The 19,015-nt window shown below is 44.7% G+C and overlaps 1 protein-coding gene across 3 annotated transcripts in view; it reads right to left on the minus strand.

The window, feature by feature from the left end:
* The window catches only part of LOC143400788 (MHC class I polypeptide-related sequence B-like), a 55,078-nt gene extending 36,393 nt beyond the window's left edge, over positions 1–18,685 (minus strand). The window contains exons 1-6 of one of the 3 annotated variants that reach the window (XM_076857787.1): positions 18,512–18,685; positions 12,498–12,761; positions 11,468–11,755; positions 10,701–11,015; positions 10,497–10,623; positions 6,052–7,514 (exon numbers count right to left, since the gene is read on the minus strand). In XM_076857787.1, coding sequence (XP_076713902.1) covers positions 7,274–7,514; positions 10,497–10,623; positions 10,701–11,015; positions 11,468–11,755; positions 12,498–12,761; positions 18,512–18,581 — 1,305 coding nt within the window. In that variant the 5' untranslated portion in view covers positions 18,582–18,685 and the 3' untranslated portion in view covers positions 6,052–7,273. Of the gene's footprint in view, positions 1–6,051; positions 7,515–10,496; positions 10,624–10,700; positions 11,016–11,467; positions 11,756–12,497; positions 12,762–18,511 lie in introns of those variants that run through there. The other 2 variants (XM_076857789.1, XM_076857788.1) reach the window with 2 other exon arrangements.
* Positions 18,686–19,015: the final 330 nt, after the last annotated feature.

The following is a 19,015-nucleotide window of genomic DNA, read 5'->3' on the forward strand; positions in this document are numbered from 1 at the left end:
CTCTCCTCAGTTCCTCAAAACTCTGATTGGGCGTTTATCAGAGAGAAGTAAATTTCCTGAGATTTTCTCCTTCTCATCCCATTTTGCTGCCCTCATAGGCTCCTCTGGTGTTGACAGCCACAGCCTAAGGGGCCCCAGCAAACTTCCAGCTGATTGGCTCACAGCAGTCCCAGCAAAATTCCAGCTGATTGGCTCACAGCGGCCCCAGCAAACTTCCAGCTGCCAGCTGATAGGCTCCTCTGCGGTGATGCTCATTGGGCGGTTTCCCCACCCTTTCAGACCATGGAGCTGCTCATTGGGGGACTCTTTTGGCTCTGCCCACATGACCCAGCCAATCAGCCTCAAGAGTGGGAGGAGGGGGGGTTGAGAGGCTGCCCAAAAGCCGGTGGTGGCAGTTGGGCTCTGAGGGAATTCCTAAATTACTGAATTACTCATGTGGTGCCTCCTGTGTGTTCTAAAAATAAAGTTCGTTTCTGCTTGATAAGTGGCTCCTGAATTGTGCCCAGCCAGACTGCGGCATTTGGTGGCCCACATGGGGAATGACTGAGGGTAAGTGATAAGGTAAACTGCTTGCCCCTGAGGGCAGGGTGAGAGGATAGGTAGCCATTTTAAGATTCTTCTTTCATTTTGTTTCGATTTTGTTTTAAGTTGCCTGTCCCTGGAGATGCGTGAGATGGAAGAAAAACTGCTCACATCTGAGGAAAAACTATTTGCGTCTGAGGAACAGATAGGGAGAAAGGACGGATGGACATTTCAGGAGGATAGAAAGGCTGATATAATGATTTTTTGTTGTTCCATTGTTGTTTCATTCTGTTTCGGTTTTGTTTGGTGTTATCTTGTTAGGTTGTATTATAGTTATAGTAGAAATATGGGATCAGAAATTAGTAAAAAACAAACTGAAAGAGTGTTAAGTAAATTGTTAGAGGAAGGAGGCATCCCAGTAAAATCAAGAGCAGTCAGGGCATACATTGATACAATACAAAAATGTAACCCATGGCTTTTTAAGGAGGAGTTGTTAAATATATCACAATGGAACCATCATGGTGAAGATTTAAAAAGAATAGAAAAGAAAAGCCCAGGAACCCCGCCAGTTGGCACATTGCCATTGTGGACATTCGTATCTTGTTTGCTTAGTCCAAAGCCTTCAGACAATGGTAGAGGAAGGAGAAGACATATTGATTCAAGTAAAAGAGAAGGTCTCTTGAGTTAGTCAGACAGAGGAAAAAATTCAAGTAAAAGAGAAGGTCTCTTGAGCTAGTCAGAGGAAAAAATTCAAGTAAAAGAGAAGGTCTCTCTCAAGCTAGTCAGACAGAGGAAAAATTTCAAGTAAAAGAGAAGGTCTCTCGAGCTAGTCAGACAGAGGAAGAAAGTTTAGAGCAGAAAAAGTCATCAGGGGAAAAGTTACAACAAGAGACTGCTACTAACACCTTTCTATCACCAGAGGGTGTAAGTGTCCAACCAACAGCACCACCTCCATATGCTGGGAGGCCCCCAACCCCTGTAGTTGATAGATGGGATCCTGAGACAGGACCTCAAATATTAGAATGCCCTGTATTTGAGCAGGCAGGAGGGCAGCAAATTCACCATGCTTTAGATTTCAAAACAGTGAAGCAGCTAAAAGAGGCTGTAACAACCTATGCTCCTCAAGAACCCTTCACTGTAAGCATGGTCGAATCCATTACCAACTTGAACATGACGCCAGCAGATTGGACTAGTATGTGTAAAGCTGTGCTAAATGGAGGACAATACCTGTTATGGAAGGTTGCCAATGAGGAATTTTGCAAGAAGATGGCTAGGCGAAATGCAGCAGCTGTTTATCCTCAGAGAAATCTAGATATGTTGTTAGGAAAGGGACCTTATGAGGGTCAGCAGCAACAAATTGCATATGATCCTGCCATATACTTACAAATTGCTATAGCTGCAGTTAGAGCATGGAAGACTTTACAAGGACATGGGGGTTTACAAGGTCAATTATCTAAGGTAATACAAGGAGCTAATGAACCTTATGCTGAATTTGTAGATAAGCTTATTCAAACAGCTACCAGAGTTTTTGGGAATACAGAACAAGCAATGCCATTAATAAAACAACTGGCTTATGAGCAAGCAAATCATTGGTGGAAAGAAGTCATTAGACCATGGAAACATGAAGATTTAAACACATATACTAAATTATGTAGAGACATTAGTGAACAAGGGCAAGTCTTGTTAGCTGCAGTACAACAGGCTTTAGATGCCAGGCCAAAAACATGCTACAATTGTGAACAAACAGGACATTTTAAAAGGAATTGCCCCATAGGATGAGGGTTTAACAAAACTAGGTACCAAAGGAGTAGAATACCAGGTATTTGCCCACAATGCCGTAGAGGAAGACATTGAGCTAATGAATGCCATTCTCAAACCACCATAGAGGGTACTCCATTATCAAAAAACGAACAAGGACCAGGTGTCTATCCATGATATCTTGTAGAAAGGCATCGGGCTACATTGAAAAAAAAAATGGACAGGGGGGCCCAATGCTTCGGGGCCCACGACCACAAATATACAGGGCACTGGAGGAACCCAGCAACACCATTAGGGTAGTGCCCAGGACATATTATCCATTAGATCCCTCACTAGACAAACCAGAGGAAGTGCAGGATTGGACATCTGCGCCTCCACCAGAACAGTACTAACTCCAGAGATGGGAGTTCAAATCATTCCCACAGGGGTAAAAGGACCTCTTCCCAAAGGAACAGTAGGCTTATTATTGGGACACAGTTCTTCTACTCTAAAAGGACTTATGATAAGTCCTGGGGTAATTGATCCCGATTATGAAGGTGAAATAAAAATTATAGCCAGTTCTCCAAAGGGTATATCAGTAATTTCACCAGGAGATAGAATAACACAGTTATTAATAATACCCAGCCTACATGATAAATTTTCCAGTCATACTGTAGAAAGAGGTTCCAGGGGATTAGGCTCCACAGGTGTAGACTGGGGTATGCTTTCCTTAAATTTAGATTCTCAACCCATGCTAAAAATAAATATTCAAGGACATGAATTTAATGGGCTACTGGATACAGGTGCAGGCCTTAGCATCATATCTCATCAAGAATGGCCAAAACATTGGCCATTACAACAAGCCACTCAAATGCTTTGAGGCCTAGGAGTGGCAGCTAATCCCCATAGAAGTGCAATGGTATTAGATTGGAAGGATCCTGAAGGATGTGAAGGAACTATACAGCCATATGTATTGGATCATATTCCCGTAAATTTATGGGGACGAGATGTCCTAGATCAATTAGGACTAACATTAACAAATAACATCAATTCAAATGTGTCCACTATTATGGCTAGACAAGGTTTTAGGAAAGGAAAAAGATTAGGAGAACAAGAACAAAGTATAGCAGCACCAATGCAAATAGATCAAGGAACAGACAGACATGGATTGGATTTTCAGGAGGGGTCACTGAGACAATAAAAATTACTTGGAAATCAGAAAGACCAGTATGGGTTCCTCAGTGGCCCCTGACTAAAGAAAAGATACAAGCAGCCCATGACCTGGTCAAACAACAATTAGTGGAGGGACATATACAACCTTCTGTATCTCCCCATAATATTCCCATTTTTGTCATCAAAAAGAAATCTAGTAAATGGAGATTATTGCAAGATTTAACAGCCATTAATAATGAAATGATTATTATGGGACCTGCTCAATTGGGGATTCCCCAATTGCCTGCTTTGCCAAAAACCTAGTATGTTTTAGTTATAGATATTAAAGATTGTTTTTTATCAATTCCAATTCATCCTGAGGATAGTCCACATTTTACTATCCCTGCACTGAATCATGAAGGTCCTGATCAGAGATATGAATTGAAAGTACTCCCTCACAGGATGGCTAACAGCCCAACTATGTGTCAGATTTATGTTAACAAAGTAATCCAGCCACTTAGAAATCAAAATCCTGAACTACAAATATTTCACTATATGGGTGATGTATTATTAGCACACAAAGATAAAAACCCATTGCTAGAATGTTATGCCACACTTACAAACTTATTTAAAAATTATGATCTAGAGATAGCAATAGATAAAGTACAATTAAATTTTCCAATTAATTATTTAGGAGTTCTATTATCCTCAACCATGGTCCGTCCACCAAAAATTCAAATACAAGTAGATCAACTCAAATCACTTAATGACTTTCAAAAGTTATTAGGAGACATAAATTGGATAAGGCCTTATCTAGGCATACCAACAGGAGAGTTGGGACCTTTATTTGATATCCTAAAAGGTCCATCAGATCCAAATTCACCCCAAATGTTAATGCCTGAAGAAAGAAAGACATTAAAAATCATTGAAATGTATATGGAAAATATGCATTTGGATAGAATTGATATAAGTTTGCCTTTATTATTTATTGTACTACCAACAAAAAATATTCCTACAGGAGTATTTTGGCAAGAAGGTCCATTATTATGGATACACTTATCTTATTCTCCTAACACTATTCTTACTAGGTATCCTGAGACTGTAGGACAATTAATACTCAAAGGAATAAAAGCAGCAAAGGGAGTGTTTGGAATTTCTCCCAATAAAATTATTACTCCATATAATATGGATCAAATCAGTGAGTTAGCTAATGAGTTAAATACTTGGGCAATAATCATGTGCAAATCTAATGTTTCATTTGATAACCATTTACCATCTAATCCTTTATTGTCTTTTTTGGTCATCGCATCCTGTAGTTTTTCCAAAAATGACAAGAAAAACACCTATCACGAATGCTCCAAATATATTCACTGATGGGTCAAATAATGGTACAGCAGCAGTAGTTACCCCTGATCAAACTTTTACATTTTTAGTACTCAAACAATCAGCTCAAAAGGTAGAGCTTAATGCAATATTACAAGCTTTTGTGATGTTTAAGGATTCTGTATTTAATTTATTTTCCAATAGTCAGTATATAGTTAATGCTATAGTATCCCTTGAAGATGCTGGTAGGATTTCCCCTTCCTCTACTGTTTTCTCTTTGTTTTCCACTATAGAAAGTCTAATCTGGGACAGAAAAGATCCACTCTTTATAGGACATATCAGGGCACATACAGGATTCTCTGGAGCCCTTAGTTTGGGCAATGATTTAGCAGATAAAACTACACATGACATACATATTTTCTCTACACTAGATGAAGCTACAGATTTTCATAAAAAGTTCCATGTCAATGCTAATACTTTACAAAAGCATTTTAAAATAACTAATGAACAAGCTAGATAAATAATAAAACAATGTCAAGATTGTGTGACCTTTTTACCACAAGTTAATCTTGGAGTCAATCCTAGAGGACTGATACCTAACCATTTTTGACAGATGTATGTCACACACTTGCCAGAATTTGGAAAATTAAAATATTTGCATGTTACAGTTGATACTTCTTCTGGATTTTTGATGGGCTCCCTTCATGCTGGAAAAAAAACTAAAGATATTATAGCTCATTGCTTACAAAATTTTGCCACTGTGGGCATTCCAAAACAGTTAAAAACAGATAATGCCCCTGGTTATACTTCTACCTCTTTTAAACAATTTTACTCATCATTTGGCATTACTCATATAACAGGAATCCCATACAACCCACAGGGACAAGGCATAGTTGAAAGAGCTCATCAAACTATTAAAATGTACTTATTAAAGCAAAAAGAGGGAATTGGGAAGGGGTATATATTCCCCAAAGATAAACTTAAAATAACCCTTTTTACTCTAAACTTTTTAAATTTGGATTCATCAAGGTTTAGTGCTGCAGAAAGGCATATGTGTCCAAAAAATGTACATAAGCCCAAGGTACTTTGGAAGGATATTCTAACAGGACAATGGAAAGGTCCTGACCCAGTAATAGTCTGGAGTCGGGGGTCTGTTTGTGTGTTTCCACAGGGAGAACAGCAGCTGATTTGGATTCCAGAGAGATTAACTAAAGCAATTTCTACAGACCAAAAAGAAGATGATTTGTCTCAAATCCATAACAGCTGATATCCAGAACTCCAGTTTGGCTATCCTTACATCTGTGACAGAACCAGGATGTTTTTTTCAAAATCTATTTTATTATTACCCTTTCCCACATCATGAAGTTCTATTTTGTTTTTTGAGCTCATACAGACCTAGGTTAATGTTTTGCTGATCAGTTCTATTTTTTGACTATGGAGTTTTTAAACATTGCATGGAGATTTCACCTGTAAAAAGTTACAAGGCCTTTACTATTATGTTATGTGTTGTATGTATTATATTATGTGTGTACACTTGTGTTTTGTGTTGTATCTTTGTATGTGCATATGTCCAAATATCATGTATGACGAGCGCTCATGAAAAAATGGATCCAAATTTTTTTTTCTTATTCACGTGATTTAAATGGTTTAATTTAAATTGGGTAAATAGCTGTTGAGGATTGTTTTAATATGTGAACAAAAAAGGAGGTTAACAGATCTGTTTGTTTACTTTCACCTTTCCTTTTCATTATATTTAATAATTCTGTTCAGGATAATGTAAATTGTTCAGAAAATTGTTTTCTTTTAGTGCCTGCTGGAATGTTACATAATTTTTTCTTTAGCCATTATTGCCAGAATTCCTATCTTCATTCCAGTGCCGGTGAAGACAAAGATGATAGCTATCACTGAATTGCTTGTAGAACTTGCCTCAACTATGTATCACTTGTATGCATTGTGAACTATCAGCGATTTGTGGTAGTGCCGGGATATTTTTGCTGATGGTGTCATCAATGGTACAATTTTTCCAAAAGGAGCCGTCAATTGGCTTGATGTATCCACCTCCCTTCTGCTTGTGATGGTCGTTCAGCTAAAATTTGGGGGCCAACAGAGGTGAGGCAAAGAACCTCACCCCCCCACTAGTACAAAGGCCTATCCACAGGTGTGGCTGTATGCTGGACCAGTAGTCAATGACAGGTAAGATCCAATTGCAATGGTACCAACCTAAGACAGGAGGCTGACACCTTGAGGTCAGCTCATCCGATGACGGGTAAGGACCATATGCAGTATTGGACAACCTAAGGCAGGCATGGTCCCTAAGCCACATGTTTGTTGTTTAAACAGAGAGGGGAAGATGTTCAGAGCCATAGCCTAAGGGGCCCCAGCAAACTTCCAGCTGATTGGCTCACAGCGGCCCCAGCAAACTTCCAGCTGCCAGCTGATTGGTTCCTCTGCGGTGATGCTCATTGGGCTGTTTCGTCACCCTTTCAGACCACGGAGCTGCTCACTGGGGGACTCTTTTGGCTCCGCCCATGCGACCCAGTCAATCGCTCAAGAGCAGGAGGAGTGGGGGGGTTGAGAGGCTCGCCGGAAGCCGGTGGTGGCAATTGGGCTCTGAGGGAATTCCTGAAGAGCTCGTGTGGTGCGGCGTGTGTGTTCTAAAAATAAAGTTCGTTTCTGCTTGATAAGTGGCTCGTGAATTGTGCCCAGCCAGACTGCAACACTCTGGGTCTCCATCAGCAGCACCCCCTGTCTCTGTTTCCACCATGGAAAGGGTGAAAGGGCTGTAGGATTTGAGGACAGAATTTGTGAGTGAAGCTCAGTGCCCCCTCCTCTCAAGCCCAACTAATCCTGAAAGAGTAGGGGCCTCACATAGAGGGCAGCACCTAGTCCTGCCAGGTCTGAGCATGGGGCTCACTCACACACAGTACATCACTCCCTTAGTTCACAGATCTCCTCCCCTGCAGAGGCAGGTGCTCACCCATCAAGGCCTACCTCACCGGCAGCTCAGCATCCCTTCCCCCCAACCCTGAGCTAGTAGGTCTAATTGGAGAGCCCACGAGGAAGCCCAGGGGCACCAGCAGAGACACCCAGCATGGAAAAGCATATCTGGCACAAGATCTGTTGCTCACCTGACCCTAGAGCAGCAAGTGCATAGGAGACTCAGAATCTTTGACCCTCTGCACCTGCCCAGGATCTCAATCTGCACTTTTCCCACCTTCTGCCCACCTATTATTCCTATCTCTGGGAATTCAGAGAGCCACTGCTTTCTGAGGTGGTCCTGGTCTTCCTGCCCCAATCTTAGCAGGAATTCACCCAGGCCACAGTCCTCACAGCCCACAGGTGTCTTCTTTCCATTGCAAACTAGGGGCTTTCCTGAGACCCTTAGCCTGAGGCTGTCTGCCCACTTTGCACTCTGGGACTGCCACAGCCACAATCCGGGTATCCTACATGGGGCACTCATGTGACTTCTATAACATGAGCATTGGAGAACTATTATTCATATCCATGCAGCTTAAACTGGAAACATCCTTATAGAGACCCAATATTTAAAGCAGAAATATGCAGAAATGAGAAACTGACCTTCTGAACTCTTTTCATTAGCAATGCCCTAATGACATTCCAGGCAACCATTTTTTCCTACAGGAAATCAACATTAATACTCCTCCCTGGGGCTGGGGTTATAGCTCATTTGGTAGAGTGCTTGCCTTGCATGCACAAGGCCCTGGGTTCAATCCCCAGCTCCCCATACACATACACACACACACACACACATACACACACACACACATACACACAAATACTCCCTCTGTTTGCCCTCCTGGAGAAGCCGAGGTAGAGAGAAAGAGCAAGCAGAAAGCTTATTTCCCTATTGGGGGAGTCACCTTAATTGTGTCCATGCTCTGGGGCAGTCTGCTCAGGCTTGAGAAGCCAAGAGACAGTGAAATCAGGTTAAGGATGAGAAACCACCTACTGCCCCCATGCCAGCTATACAGAAGGGGCAGAAACAAGAAGATTTGAGCTTCTGTCCACCCTCCACCCTGTCACTGTTCACCCATCACCTGAACTTCCTGTTTCCTTTTCCTGTCCTCTCAAGCAACTTAATTATGGAGGAATCATTCTGACCATCCCTCACACCAAATTCACAGGACAGTGAGCATCTTGAGAAAAGAAAATAGCTCAGGATGGGGCTCAGGTTGTAGCTCAGTAGTAGAGCACTTGCCTGCTCAGTGGTAGAGCACTTGCCTTGCATGCATGAAGGACTGGGTTTAATCCTCAACATCACATAAAAATAAATATATTGGCTCCATCTACAACTAAATATATATATATATGAGAAAAGTAAATAGCTCAGGGAAGGAGGACAAGGGAAAGCCAAAGAGCACAGAACAAGTGGCCCAAAACACTGAACTCTAGGGACCATGACTCCAAGGACTAGACAGGAAAATCTCAGAAGCAGGGGAAAAAAAAAACAGTAACGGCAGCTGCCTCACAAAGGGCTAGTGTCTCTCCCTAGATGGTCAAGGACAGCTGTTTTTCTACTCTCCCTATCACCTGCAAAGCCACTCCAAGAGGAGGAGCCATGTGATGGGAATAGAAGGGAGCCACATCCTAGGTGACCCAGAGGACACAATCAGGGGAAAGCTCCTGAGGAGAGACTAGAGGAGCTGGACAGAGGACAGAAGATGACCAGCTGCACTGAAGACCCCCACACCTGCTCTACACAGGCCTCCCCAAGGCTGTGCAGGCTGGGCTCTGGCACTCCAGGCCTCATGGGTCTTTTTCCTGGTTTCTTCATGATGGCTGGAGAGTCTCGGGGAGAGGACATAGTCAGGAAGGGTCCAGAGACATCACCTCTCGTGGGGTTCCACTCCAGTTTCTAAGCCTCCCAGCCCCAGATCATAGATTTTGTTATGATTTAAATATGTGGTATCCCCAAAAAGATCATGTGTTAAACAATACTAAAACATTCAGAGGTGAAATGACTGGCTCATAAAAAACTTAACATAATCAGTGCATTAATCCACTGATAGGAATTAACTGGGTGGTAACTGTGGGCAGGTGGAGTGTGGGTGGAGGAAGAAGGTCCCTAGAGGTGAATATTTTTGTCCCTGGTGAAGGGAAAGCTCACTTTGCTTCCTGTTGGCTGTGCCCTAAGCTGCTTTTCTTCTCCACACACTTCTTCCATTATGTTCAGCCTCATGTCAGGCCCAGAGCAACAGAGTCAGCCATCTATGGGATGAAACCTCTGAAACCATGAGCTCCAAATAAACTTTTCCTGCTCTAAAATTATTCTTGTCAGGTCTTTGGGTCACAGCTGTGGAAAAACTGACTAAAACAGATGCTTTTACTGTGAGTTCCCCCAAGGCTATGATCCCCCAGATTGCAGATGTTTTTAATGTGCATCCCCCTGAGACCATGATAATCTAGCCCACACTAATCAGCCCACCATTCCCAACACAGACCCTGGCCAAGCCTGTGGAGCCTGAGAGAGGAGCAGAAGCCACAGCCCCACTGCGGCTCATTGCTCACCCTGCAGCCAGAAGATCTGCAGTTAGAACTTCAAGGGAATTCCCTACCCTGGCTTTTGGCAGGGCTAAGGGGAGTAGCTGGAAACATGGCTCCCATCACCCACACACAGACATCCATCCCCCTCTATTCCAGAAATCTGGTCACCTCCACTGCTCTCTGTGCAATAAGAGGCATGAAGGATGCTACAGCCAAGACAGGCCCTGCAATCTCCAGCCAGTGACCACTTTTCTCACCTGAACCCTCTGTAGCTGATGTTGTTCTCCTCTCCTTGCACCAAAGGGAGCCAAATTAAGAAGAACACAGCACTAACAACAGCAGCCAGAATGGCGGGCCATCGGCTCCGAAGCTGCAGTGCAGACCCTGAAAGAAGGCTTGTTACACTCTGGGCAGTGGAGCTCAAGGCTTCCCCCCTCTTACCACCATGGTCACTGACTCACCTTGCTGGGAACCTCTTCTGGGACTCCCAGGCTCACCACAAGACACAGTGCCAGTAATGTGATTCCCGCTGTGTCCCACGTGGCAGCTGAACCTCTGCTCCTGTCCTTGGGGAATCCTGGTGGACACCCAGGTCTGGTAGGTCCCATTCCCATAGGACAGGATACTCCCAGACTTCTGTGTGTCCTGGATCAGGGGTTCCCCATCCTTAAGCCAGGTCAGAGAGATATTCTGGGGATAGAAGCCCAAAGCCCAACAGGTCACGAAGATAGTGTCTTCCAAGACCTCATCACAGGTTACATTCACTGTTGGGGACACTGGAGAAGAAAAAGCAGAAAAAGAACAAGTCAGGGATGTTTTCAAACCTCTCTCCCCTCTAATAAAGGAAGAGGGAACAGGGCTAGTTCTCTCCACTCTTCTTCTGTCTATGGCCAAAGTCCTCATTGACTCCTGACCCTCTACAAGTCTATTCTCAGTCTGGGGCCTCAATCTTTTGACTGGCAGGAAGATAGGCCTTGGCTTGTGGCCTCACATTCTCTCTCCCAAATGTTGATGCTGAAGAAGGGGTGCTGGGGGTTCTCCTAGATCATGGATCCAAGAGGGAGCTCTACATGATAAACAGGCTGGTAGGCAGACAGGTAGGTGAGGATTCCATTCCTGCCTAAACCCCTGCTGCCCAAGGTTCAGGTTGATTCCTGCTCATGGCCCAGGGGAACACATGTATCCCATAGTACAAAGGGTCCCCTGGAGCTTTGGGAATGGGGAGTACCTGTAGTTTCATTGAAGGCTATCCAGGAGTTCAGATATCTCCGGAGTCTTCCACAAACTGTTCCCTGCACATGGGCCCATTGAGCCTTGCTTTGAATGCTGTCTGCATCCCAGGAATTCTTGACTTTCATAGCCAAGATCTGAGAGGAGGATGGCTGTACCGTCCAGCTGCGCGTCTCTGGGTGATAGGAGAGGAAGGGCTCCCCATCGTAGTAGAAATTCCAGAAGCCCCTGGTGCGGCTGTCCTCTCGGATTTCACAGCCCCAACTCTCCTGGAGGGAATGAGACCCTGTCCCGGCCCAGTAGTCACTTCTCCATCCCTTAGTTACTCTTGCCTTCCCTGCCCAAGTATGAAACTTCAGCCCTCAGGGGACCCCTTCCTGGCTCCCCTCGATGTCTTCCTGTGCTGAGCTTCATGGAGAAGACTGCTTGCCTCCCCAACCAAATGCAGTTCAAATAGATTAAAATGAACAGACAGGAAAGTGGGGCTCTTCAGGCACAAGTCTCTGTGCAGGAGGGCTGAGAAATTATAAGACACAAGCCAGGCCTCACCAAGGTCAGGCCAACTCCTGTGTAAGTAGAGAAGAAAAATAAAATAAAAGAAAGTAAGAACTAGCTGATAGTGAGACATCTATTTCCTGGTACCTAGACCCCCACCAAGAAAGGCACAGTAATCTTATTGGGCCAAAGAGTTCATGAAAAGCTTATGGACACTGAGTTCCTTATCCAGAACTGGGTAGGGGGCTAGCTCTCTTAACCCCGCAGAGGCATATAAACCCCTAGATAATAATCATTCTTGGGTATCTCACTCTTGGGATTCCTCCTCTTTGGGAGCTCCACTTTCTTTCTGTGACACTAATAAATTCTGTTACTTTGCTCTCACTCTTGTGTCTGAGGATTTCATTCTTCAAATTTTCAAAACAAAGAACCAATCCCATGATCTATGCTACAAAAAGGGACAGATCCCTGCTCTCTGTTCTCATCCTTCATGGAGAAATCCTCATATCACCCTTGCCCGTGCCCACACTCACCTCCTTTCTCCTCTTTCAGGAAGTTGATATCGGCTAGGGTCACTCTAAGATTCTCGCCACTCTCTGCCAAGTCCTGGGTCTCTGTGTCCCAAGTCTCTGGTCCCAGGACTGTTTCTGCCCATAGTGCCCAGGGCACTATGCTGCCTCTCTCACTGTCATAGCTCAGGAAGGGCTGATCATCCAAGCAACCCTGAGCAAAGAACTTTGAGAGCACAGATCCACCTTGACATCTCACTGTGAGGTTGTAATGAAGACTGTGGGCTCCTGGGGAAGAAACAACAATGAATGACACTTCTTCCTGGAAATGACTGCACCATCCATGTTCAACCCAAAGCTTCTGCTCTCCTGACCATCCTGCGGATTCAGAAAATGTACATAGAACAGCTGGACCTGGTGGTGCCCACCTGTAATCCCAGCGACTCAGGAGGCTGAGGCAGGAGGGTCAGTCTCAGCAATTTAGTGAGTCTTGGTCTCAACATAAAAAATAAAAAGGGCTGGGGATGTGGCTCAGTGGTAAAGCACTCCTGGGTTTAATCCCCAGTACCAAAAAGAAAAGAAAAGAAAGAAAGAAAATGCACATGGACAAAAACCAAGAAGAAGAATTTCTTTTTTTTTTCCCCTGCGGACACAACATCTTTGTTTGTATGTGGTGCTGAAGATCGAACCCGGGCCGCACTCATGCCAGGCAAGCGAGCTACCGCTTGAGCCACACCCCCAGCCCCAAGAATTTCTAATACAACAAAAATAGGACACTAGAGAGGAAGGAGAGAAATGTGAGGGGTGAAGGGAGAGGAAATGGAGATGGGCAGGCATGTAGGCCAGGGCTCAAGGCCGGGACACAGGCTCCCTAAGAGTACATGTGGGAATCCAGGGCAGAGGCTGGCCTGCAGGGGAAAGGCAAGAGTAGGAGAGCCAGAGGTGCAGAGCAGAGTTTGCCAGAGGCCAGCGAGGGCCCAGGAGGAACCCAGCATGGAAGGACTCATGGCCAGAGGGCTGCGGAGCTCAGGCAGTTTCAGGGGAGATGAGAGGAGATTCTGCCTCTGTGCAGGCGCCTCATGGACAAGGTAGAGCTGGAGGGGCCAGAGGGGCTGGACTTAGTAATAAGAAAGGAGTCTAGAGTAGGATTGTTACCTAGAGAGAAGTGAAAGGTAGACTGAGTCTAAAAGCAAGAGTGGCATAATGAGGCCGCAGGTAGGGAGGTAAATGGTCCCATTATTGTCCCCTGAGGAAGGCAGGTAGCAGTGTTCCCAAAGAACCCTGATATTATTTCAACAAAAGGGGGCTGGGAAAACTAAATTGTTACAGGCAAACAAAGGAAGTTGGACCTTCTACTAAAACCATACAAAAATATTAACTCAGGGCTGGGATGTAGCTCAGTGGTAGAGTGCTTGCCTCGCATGCACAAAGACAAAGTCCTGGGTTCCATCTCCAGCACTGAAAAAGGAAAAAAGAAAGGCCAAAAGCCAAGCATGGTGGCACACATCTGTGATTCTAGTTATTTGGGAAGCTGAGGTAAGAGGATCACAAGTTTGAGGGCAGCCTCAGAAATTAATTTAGTTAGACCCTGTCTCAAAATATAAAATAAAAAAAAGGGCTAGGGATATAGCTCAATGGTAAAGAGACCTGGTTTCTATCCCCAGTACCACCACCACCACCACCATCAAAACACACACACACACACACACACACACACACACATATAAAGAAAGAAAAAATTTAATGCAATGTGACTCTAAAACCTAAACTTAAAAACTAAAACTAAAAATTCTTAGAAGAAAACATTGGGAATAATCTCCATGACTTAGAGTTTGACCATGCTTTCATAGATAGAAAAATGCACAGACTACAAACAAAAAAAAATTGATAAATTGGACTCACCAAAATTAAATATGTCTGTACACAAAGAAGACTCATGCCCAGGTGCAGTGGCACACACCTGTAATCCCAGTGGCACGGGAGACTGAGACAGGAGGATAGCAACTTCAAAGCCAGCCTTAGCAAAAGTGAGGCCTAAGCAACTCAGTGAGACCCTGTCTCTAAATAAAATACAAAATAGGGCTGGGGATGTGGCTCAGTGATTGACCAGTCCTGAGATCAATCCCCGGTACCCCCAAAAAAACAAGACCCATGAAAAAATGTTCTATTGGGCATGGCTGTAATCCCAGCTACTTGGGAGGCTGAGGCAGGAGGATTGCAGGTTGGACATAAGCCTCAGCAACTTAGTGAGACCCTGTCTCAAAAATAAAATTTAAAAAAGCATTGAGGATATAACTCAGTTGTAGTGTCCCTGGGTTCAACCTCTAGCACCATACACACACAAAAAGCACCCCCCATGGAAATGGTAACCCCTAAAATGGGAACAACTATTGGCAAATCACATATCTAATGAGAAACTAATGTCCAGAATATACAAAGATCTGGGGGTGTAGGTGGTAGAGTGTGTGCTTATCAAGCACAAGACCCCAGGTTCAATTCCCAACACAAACAAACAAACAAACAACAACAACAACAAAATCCCAGGAGGAAGCTGCTGCTGAGAGAGGCGTTACTAGAAGAATACCAGGACTAACTAAGTGGCGAAAACAAGGACGAGAACAAGAGCCCTTGAGGTCAAGCAACGAAAAGAGGAGAGAAAAGATCAAGGAGCGGTGGATCAGGAAACTTTTTCTGGGCTGGGTGGGGAGGGGAGATGGGAGGACAAGAGAGATAACTGGACAGAGCAAGGATAGGCATGGGGTACAGGTGACTCTGAGAGAAGTTGGGTGGTGGTGACAACAAGGGGGTGCCCTGGATGAAGGCAGATGAGGGTGGCTGTTGTGATTGTAAGGGTCCCACAAGAGGGGGCTTGTGACAGATACAAGTTGGTGAGGGTCCAAAGCAGATAGGCAGGGGTTGGGAACAGAGAAAGTTCCCACAGTGGAGAGATGCAGAGGGACAGACACCGTCCAGCACCTGCAGGCTGCAGTGTGGAGGGCCCTCAAGGGTGACATTTAGGCCACTGAGAGCGAGGGCCAAGAGCAGATGCCAGCACTGGAGGGGGAAGGAGGGTGCCATGCTGACAACAGCAGGGAGATCACGGTGCGCTGCACTGTGCCAGTGGCTGTCATCATTAGGGCCCCTGCAGTGTGGATGAAGAGAAGACTGACTGGAGCTCAAGCTCCATCAGAAACTTAGGGCCATCTGGCTGGAAGTGCAGCTCAATGGTAGAGTGCTTTCCTAGCATGTGTGAGGCCCTGGGTTCCATCCAGCACCACAAAAGGAAAAGAAAGGGGGGGGGGGGGGAAGGAAAGAATTATCACAATTTCAATGTTATTCCACACAGAAAAAATTTTAAAAGTCCTAAAATTCATATGAAACCACAAAAGACCCCAAATAACCAAAGTAATCTTCACCAAAAAGAACAAAGCTGGCTGGGTGCGGTGGCACTTGCCTGTAATCCCAGTGGCTGAGGAAGCTGTGGCAGGAGGATCATGAGTTCAAAGCCAGCCTCAGCAATTTAGCAAGGCCCTAAGCAACTTAGTGAGACCCTGCCTCAAAAAGGACTGAGAATGTGGCTCAGTGGTTGAGTGCTCCTGGGTTCAATCCCCAATACCAAAAAAGTAAAACAACAAAACTGGAGGTGTCACAATACCAGATTTCAAAATAGGTTACAAACCAGCCAGGCATGGTAGTGCATGCTCATAATCCCAGTGGCTCAGGAGCCTGAAGCAGGAGAATCACAAGTCCAAAGCCAGTCTCAGCAACTTCTCCAGGCACTAATTGGGCCCTTAGTGAGGCCCTATCTCAAAATAAAAATAAAATTAGAAGGGTTAGGGATGTTGCTCAGTAGTTAAGCACCTCTGGGTTCAATCCTCAGTACCAAAAAAAAAAAAAAAAAAAAAGACATACAAGTGACCAACAGATATATTAATAAATGCAAATGCAAACTAAAACAACATAATACTGCACACCTATTAGATTGGTTATTGTCAAAACATGAAAAATGATAAGTGTCAGCAAGAATGGGGAGAAAAGCGATCACTATTAGTGGTGTAATTTAGTAGGTCATTTTGGAAAACAATACAGGAGGTTCCTCAAAAAGCTAAAAACAGCTGGGCAGAGTGGCACACACATGTAATCTCATAGATTTGAGAGGCTAAAGCAGGAGAATTGCAATTTCAAGGCCTGTCTGGGCAATTTAGGGAGACCTTGTCTCAAAATAAAAAATAAAAATAAATTAAAAAAAAAAAAAAAAAGGAGAGGAGGGTAGGAATGTCATTCAGTACTAGAGTACTCCTGGCTTCAATCCTCAGTACCCACACTCTACATACACATACACACACAAATCTAAAAACAGAATTACTCTATGATCCAGCAATCCCACTACTCCTATGTATACCCAAAGGAATTAAGATCAGCATTCATTGCAGCATTATTCACAATAATCAAGACATGGAAACAATCTAAGTATCCATCAACAGGTGAATAGATTTTAAAACTTTGGCATTAACCAAGCATGGTGGCAGGCACCTGTAACCCCAGCTATGTAGGAGGCTGAGATGGGAAGACCACAAGAGCCCAGAATTTCAAGACCAGTCCGGGCAAAATAGTAGAACCTAGTCTCAAAAGCAAACAAACAAACAAAAAAAAAAAAAAAAAAGAAAAGCAAAACTGTGACATACACATACAATAGAATACTATTCAGCCTATAAAAACGGGTAATTGTCCCTTGGGATAACATGGACAAACCTAGAGGAATTAAGTAAAATAAACCAGGCAAGAAAAGAAAAATGCTTTAACCTAAATGAAAATATTAAAAAGTTGAAACTCAGAAGAAGAAAGTACATAGTGGTTAACAGAGGCTGGATTTGGAGTGTGAGAGTAAATAGAAAAGGAGAGACATTGATCAAAGGACACAAAGTTTGTTAGATAGGAGGAGTAAGTTCTGATGTTCTTTCTATAGCACAGCAAGGTGACTCCATTTAAAAATGTGTTCTACTGAGCTATATCCCTAGCTATTTTTATTATTTTATTTTTAAGACAGGGTACTACTTAGTTGCCTAGGCTGACCTCGAACTTGCCAACCTCCTTCCTCTGCCTCCTAAGTAGCTGGGATTAGGGGCCTGAGGCACAGTGCCCTGCTGGGAGAAAGGTTTTAAACTGGGAAGCTCATAGAGGCAAGAGGAAAATGTCCTTTACAATTCCGATTTAAAGGCTGACCATGTGCTTGCCTAGGGTATACAAGGACCTAGGTCCAATTCCTAGCACCATCTATATGCACAAATGCTGTGGGGACTTCTCTCTCTCCTCATTGCTTCCTTACCATAGGCTAAGGAGGGAGAGCTGGAACCCAGGAATGTCTGGTAGCGAACAAGCTTGTATTAGGGTAAAGGGGGTGCAAGAGGGGAGAAGACCCCCCCTCCCCCCAGGCAGCAGGAGTCCAGGGGACAATGAGGTGGAACTGAGAAATCACAGGAAGAATCTCTTGGCTCAGAAAGTCTTCAGCCTCTAATCTCCCGAGCATTGGGTGAAGCCACAGTCCCCACAGCGGCTGTGGGCACGTCCCTACCAGCTCCTGGCAGGAGGAAAGGAAGACCCCCAACTCCAGGTACTGAGGACTCCAGTGACTTCGGAAGCCTGTAAACTTTTCCCCAACACGGGTGGGAAGCGATCCCCATGAATATTGCTCAAAAGGAGCAACCTGGGAGACAGCCCCGGGAGCTCGCAGCGTCAGAAGTAAAAAATAAAAAAGTTAAAAATAAATTTAAAAAAAGTGCGAAAACCAACCGCAGGGCAAAGAAGCGGCAAGGTGCGGCACCGATCTAGGTCGCCGGACAAGGAGGCTGGGGGAAACCTTGAAAAGCGGAGTTGAGATTCGGTGGCAAATGGCTGCGTCCAGTCCAGCACCACACCCCTCTGCCACCCAGGGATCCTGCACCTGAGCGCGTCAGTCCCGGGGACGCTCAGCTCTCGCTGGAACCAACCCGCAGCCCTGGAGTCTCACAGCTCTGAAGGTCCGCAAGGAGCCTACTCACCAACTGCGGCACTCACGGGAGCACAGAGGACAACCATGGCCGGGAGCAGCCGGACACCGCTGAGCCCCATACTGCGCGAGTCTGCCACCCCTTCAGCAAACCCGACCGGTGGCGAAAAACTCAAAGTGCTCGGAAAAACCGCATGAGCAGAGGCTGTGGTTGAGTGGAGGAACACTGACCTCACTCAATTGCTTAAGTAGCAGCTGCGCAGAGAGGAGTGTTGACGCATTGGGCTTGCCCTCTCACGTACTTTTTAAAGCATTTTTTTTTCTTAAAGAGACAGAGAATTTTTTTAATATTTATTTTTTTAATTTTTCGGTGGACACAACAACTTTGTTTTATTTTTATGTGGTGCTGAGGATCAAACCCAGCGCCCCGCGCATGCTAGGCGAGCGCGCTACCGCTTGAGCCACATCCCCAGCCCCGTGTCTTTTCTTGACAGGATTCCTGTACATTCTTAGACGTACTTGAGGAACAATGGAGGTGTAGCTCAGTGAGTAGAAT

The sequence above is a fragment of the Callospermophilus lateralis genome, chromosome 6 (assembly GCF_048772815.1).
Source record: "Callospermophilus lateralis isolate mCalLat2 chromosome 6, mCalLat2.hap1, whole genome shotgun sequence".
Classification (NCBI taxonomy): Eukaryota; Metazoa; Chordata; class Mammalia; order Rodentia; family Sciuridae; genus Callospermophilus; species Callospermophilus lateralis.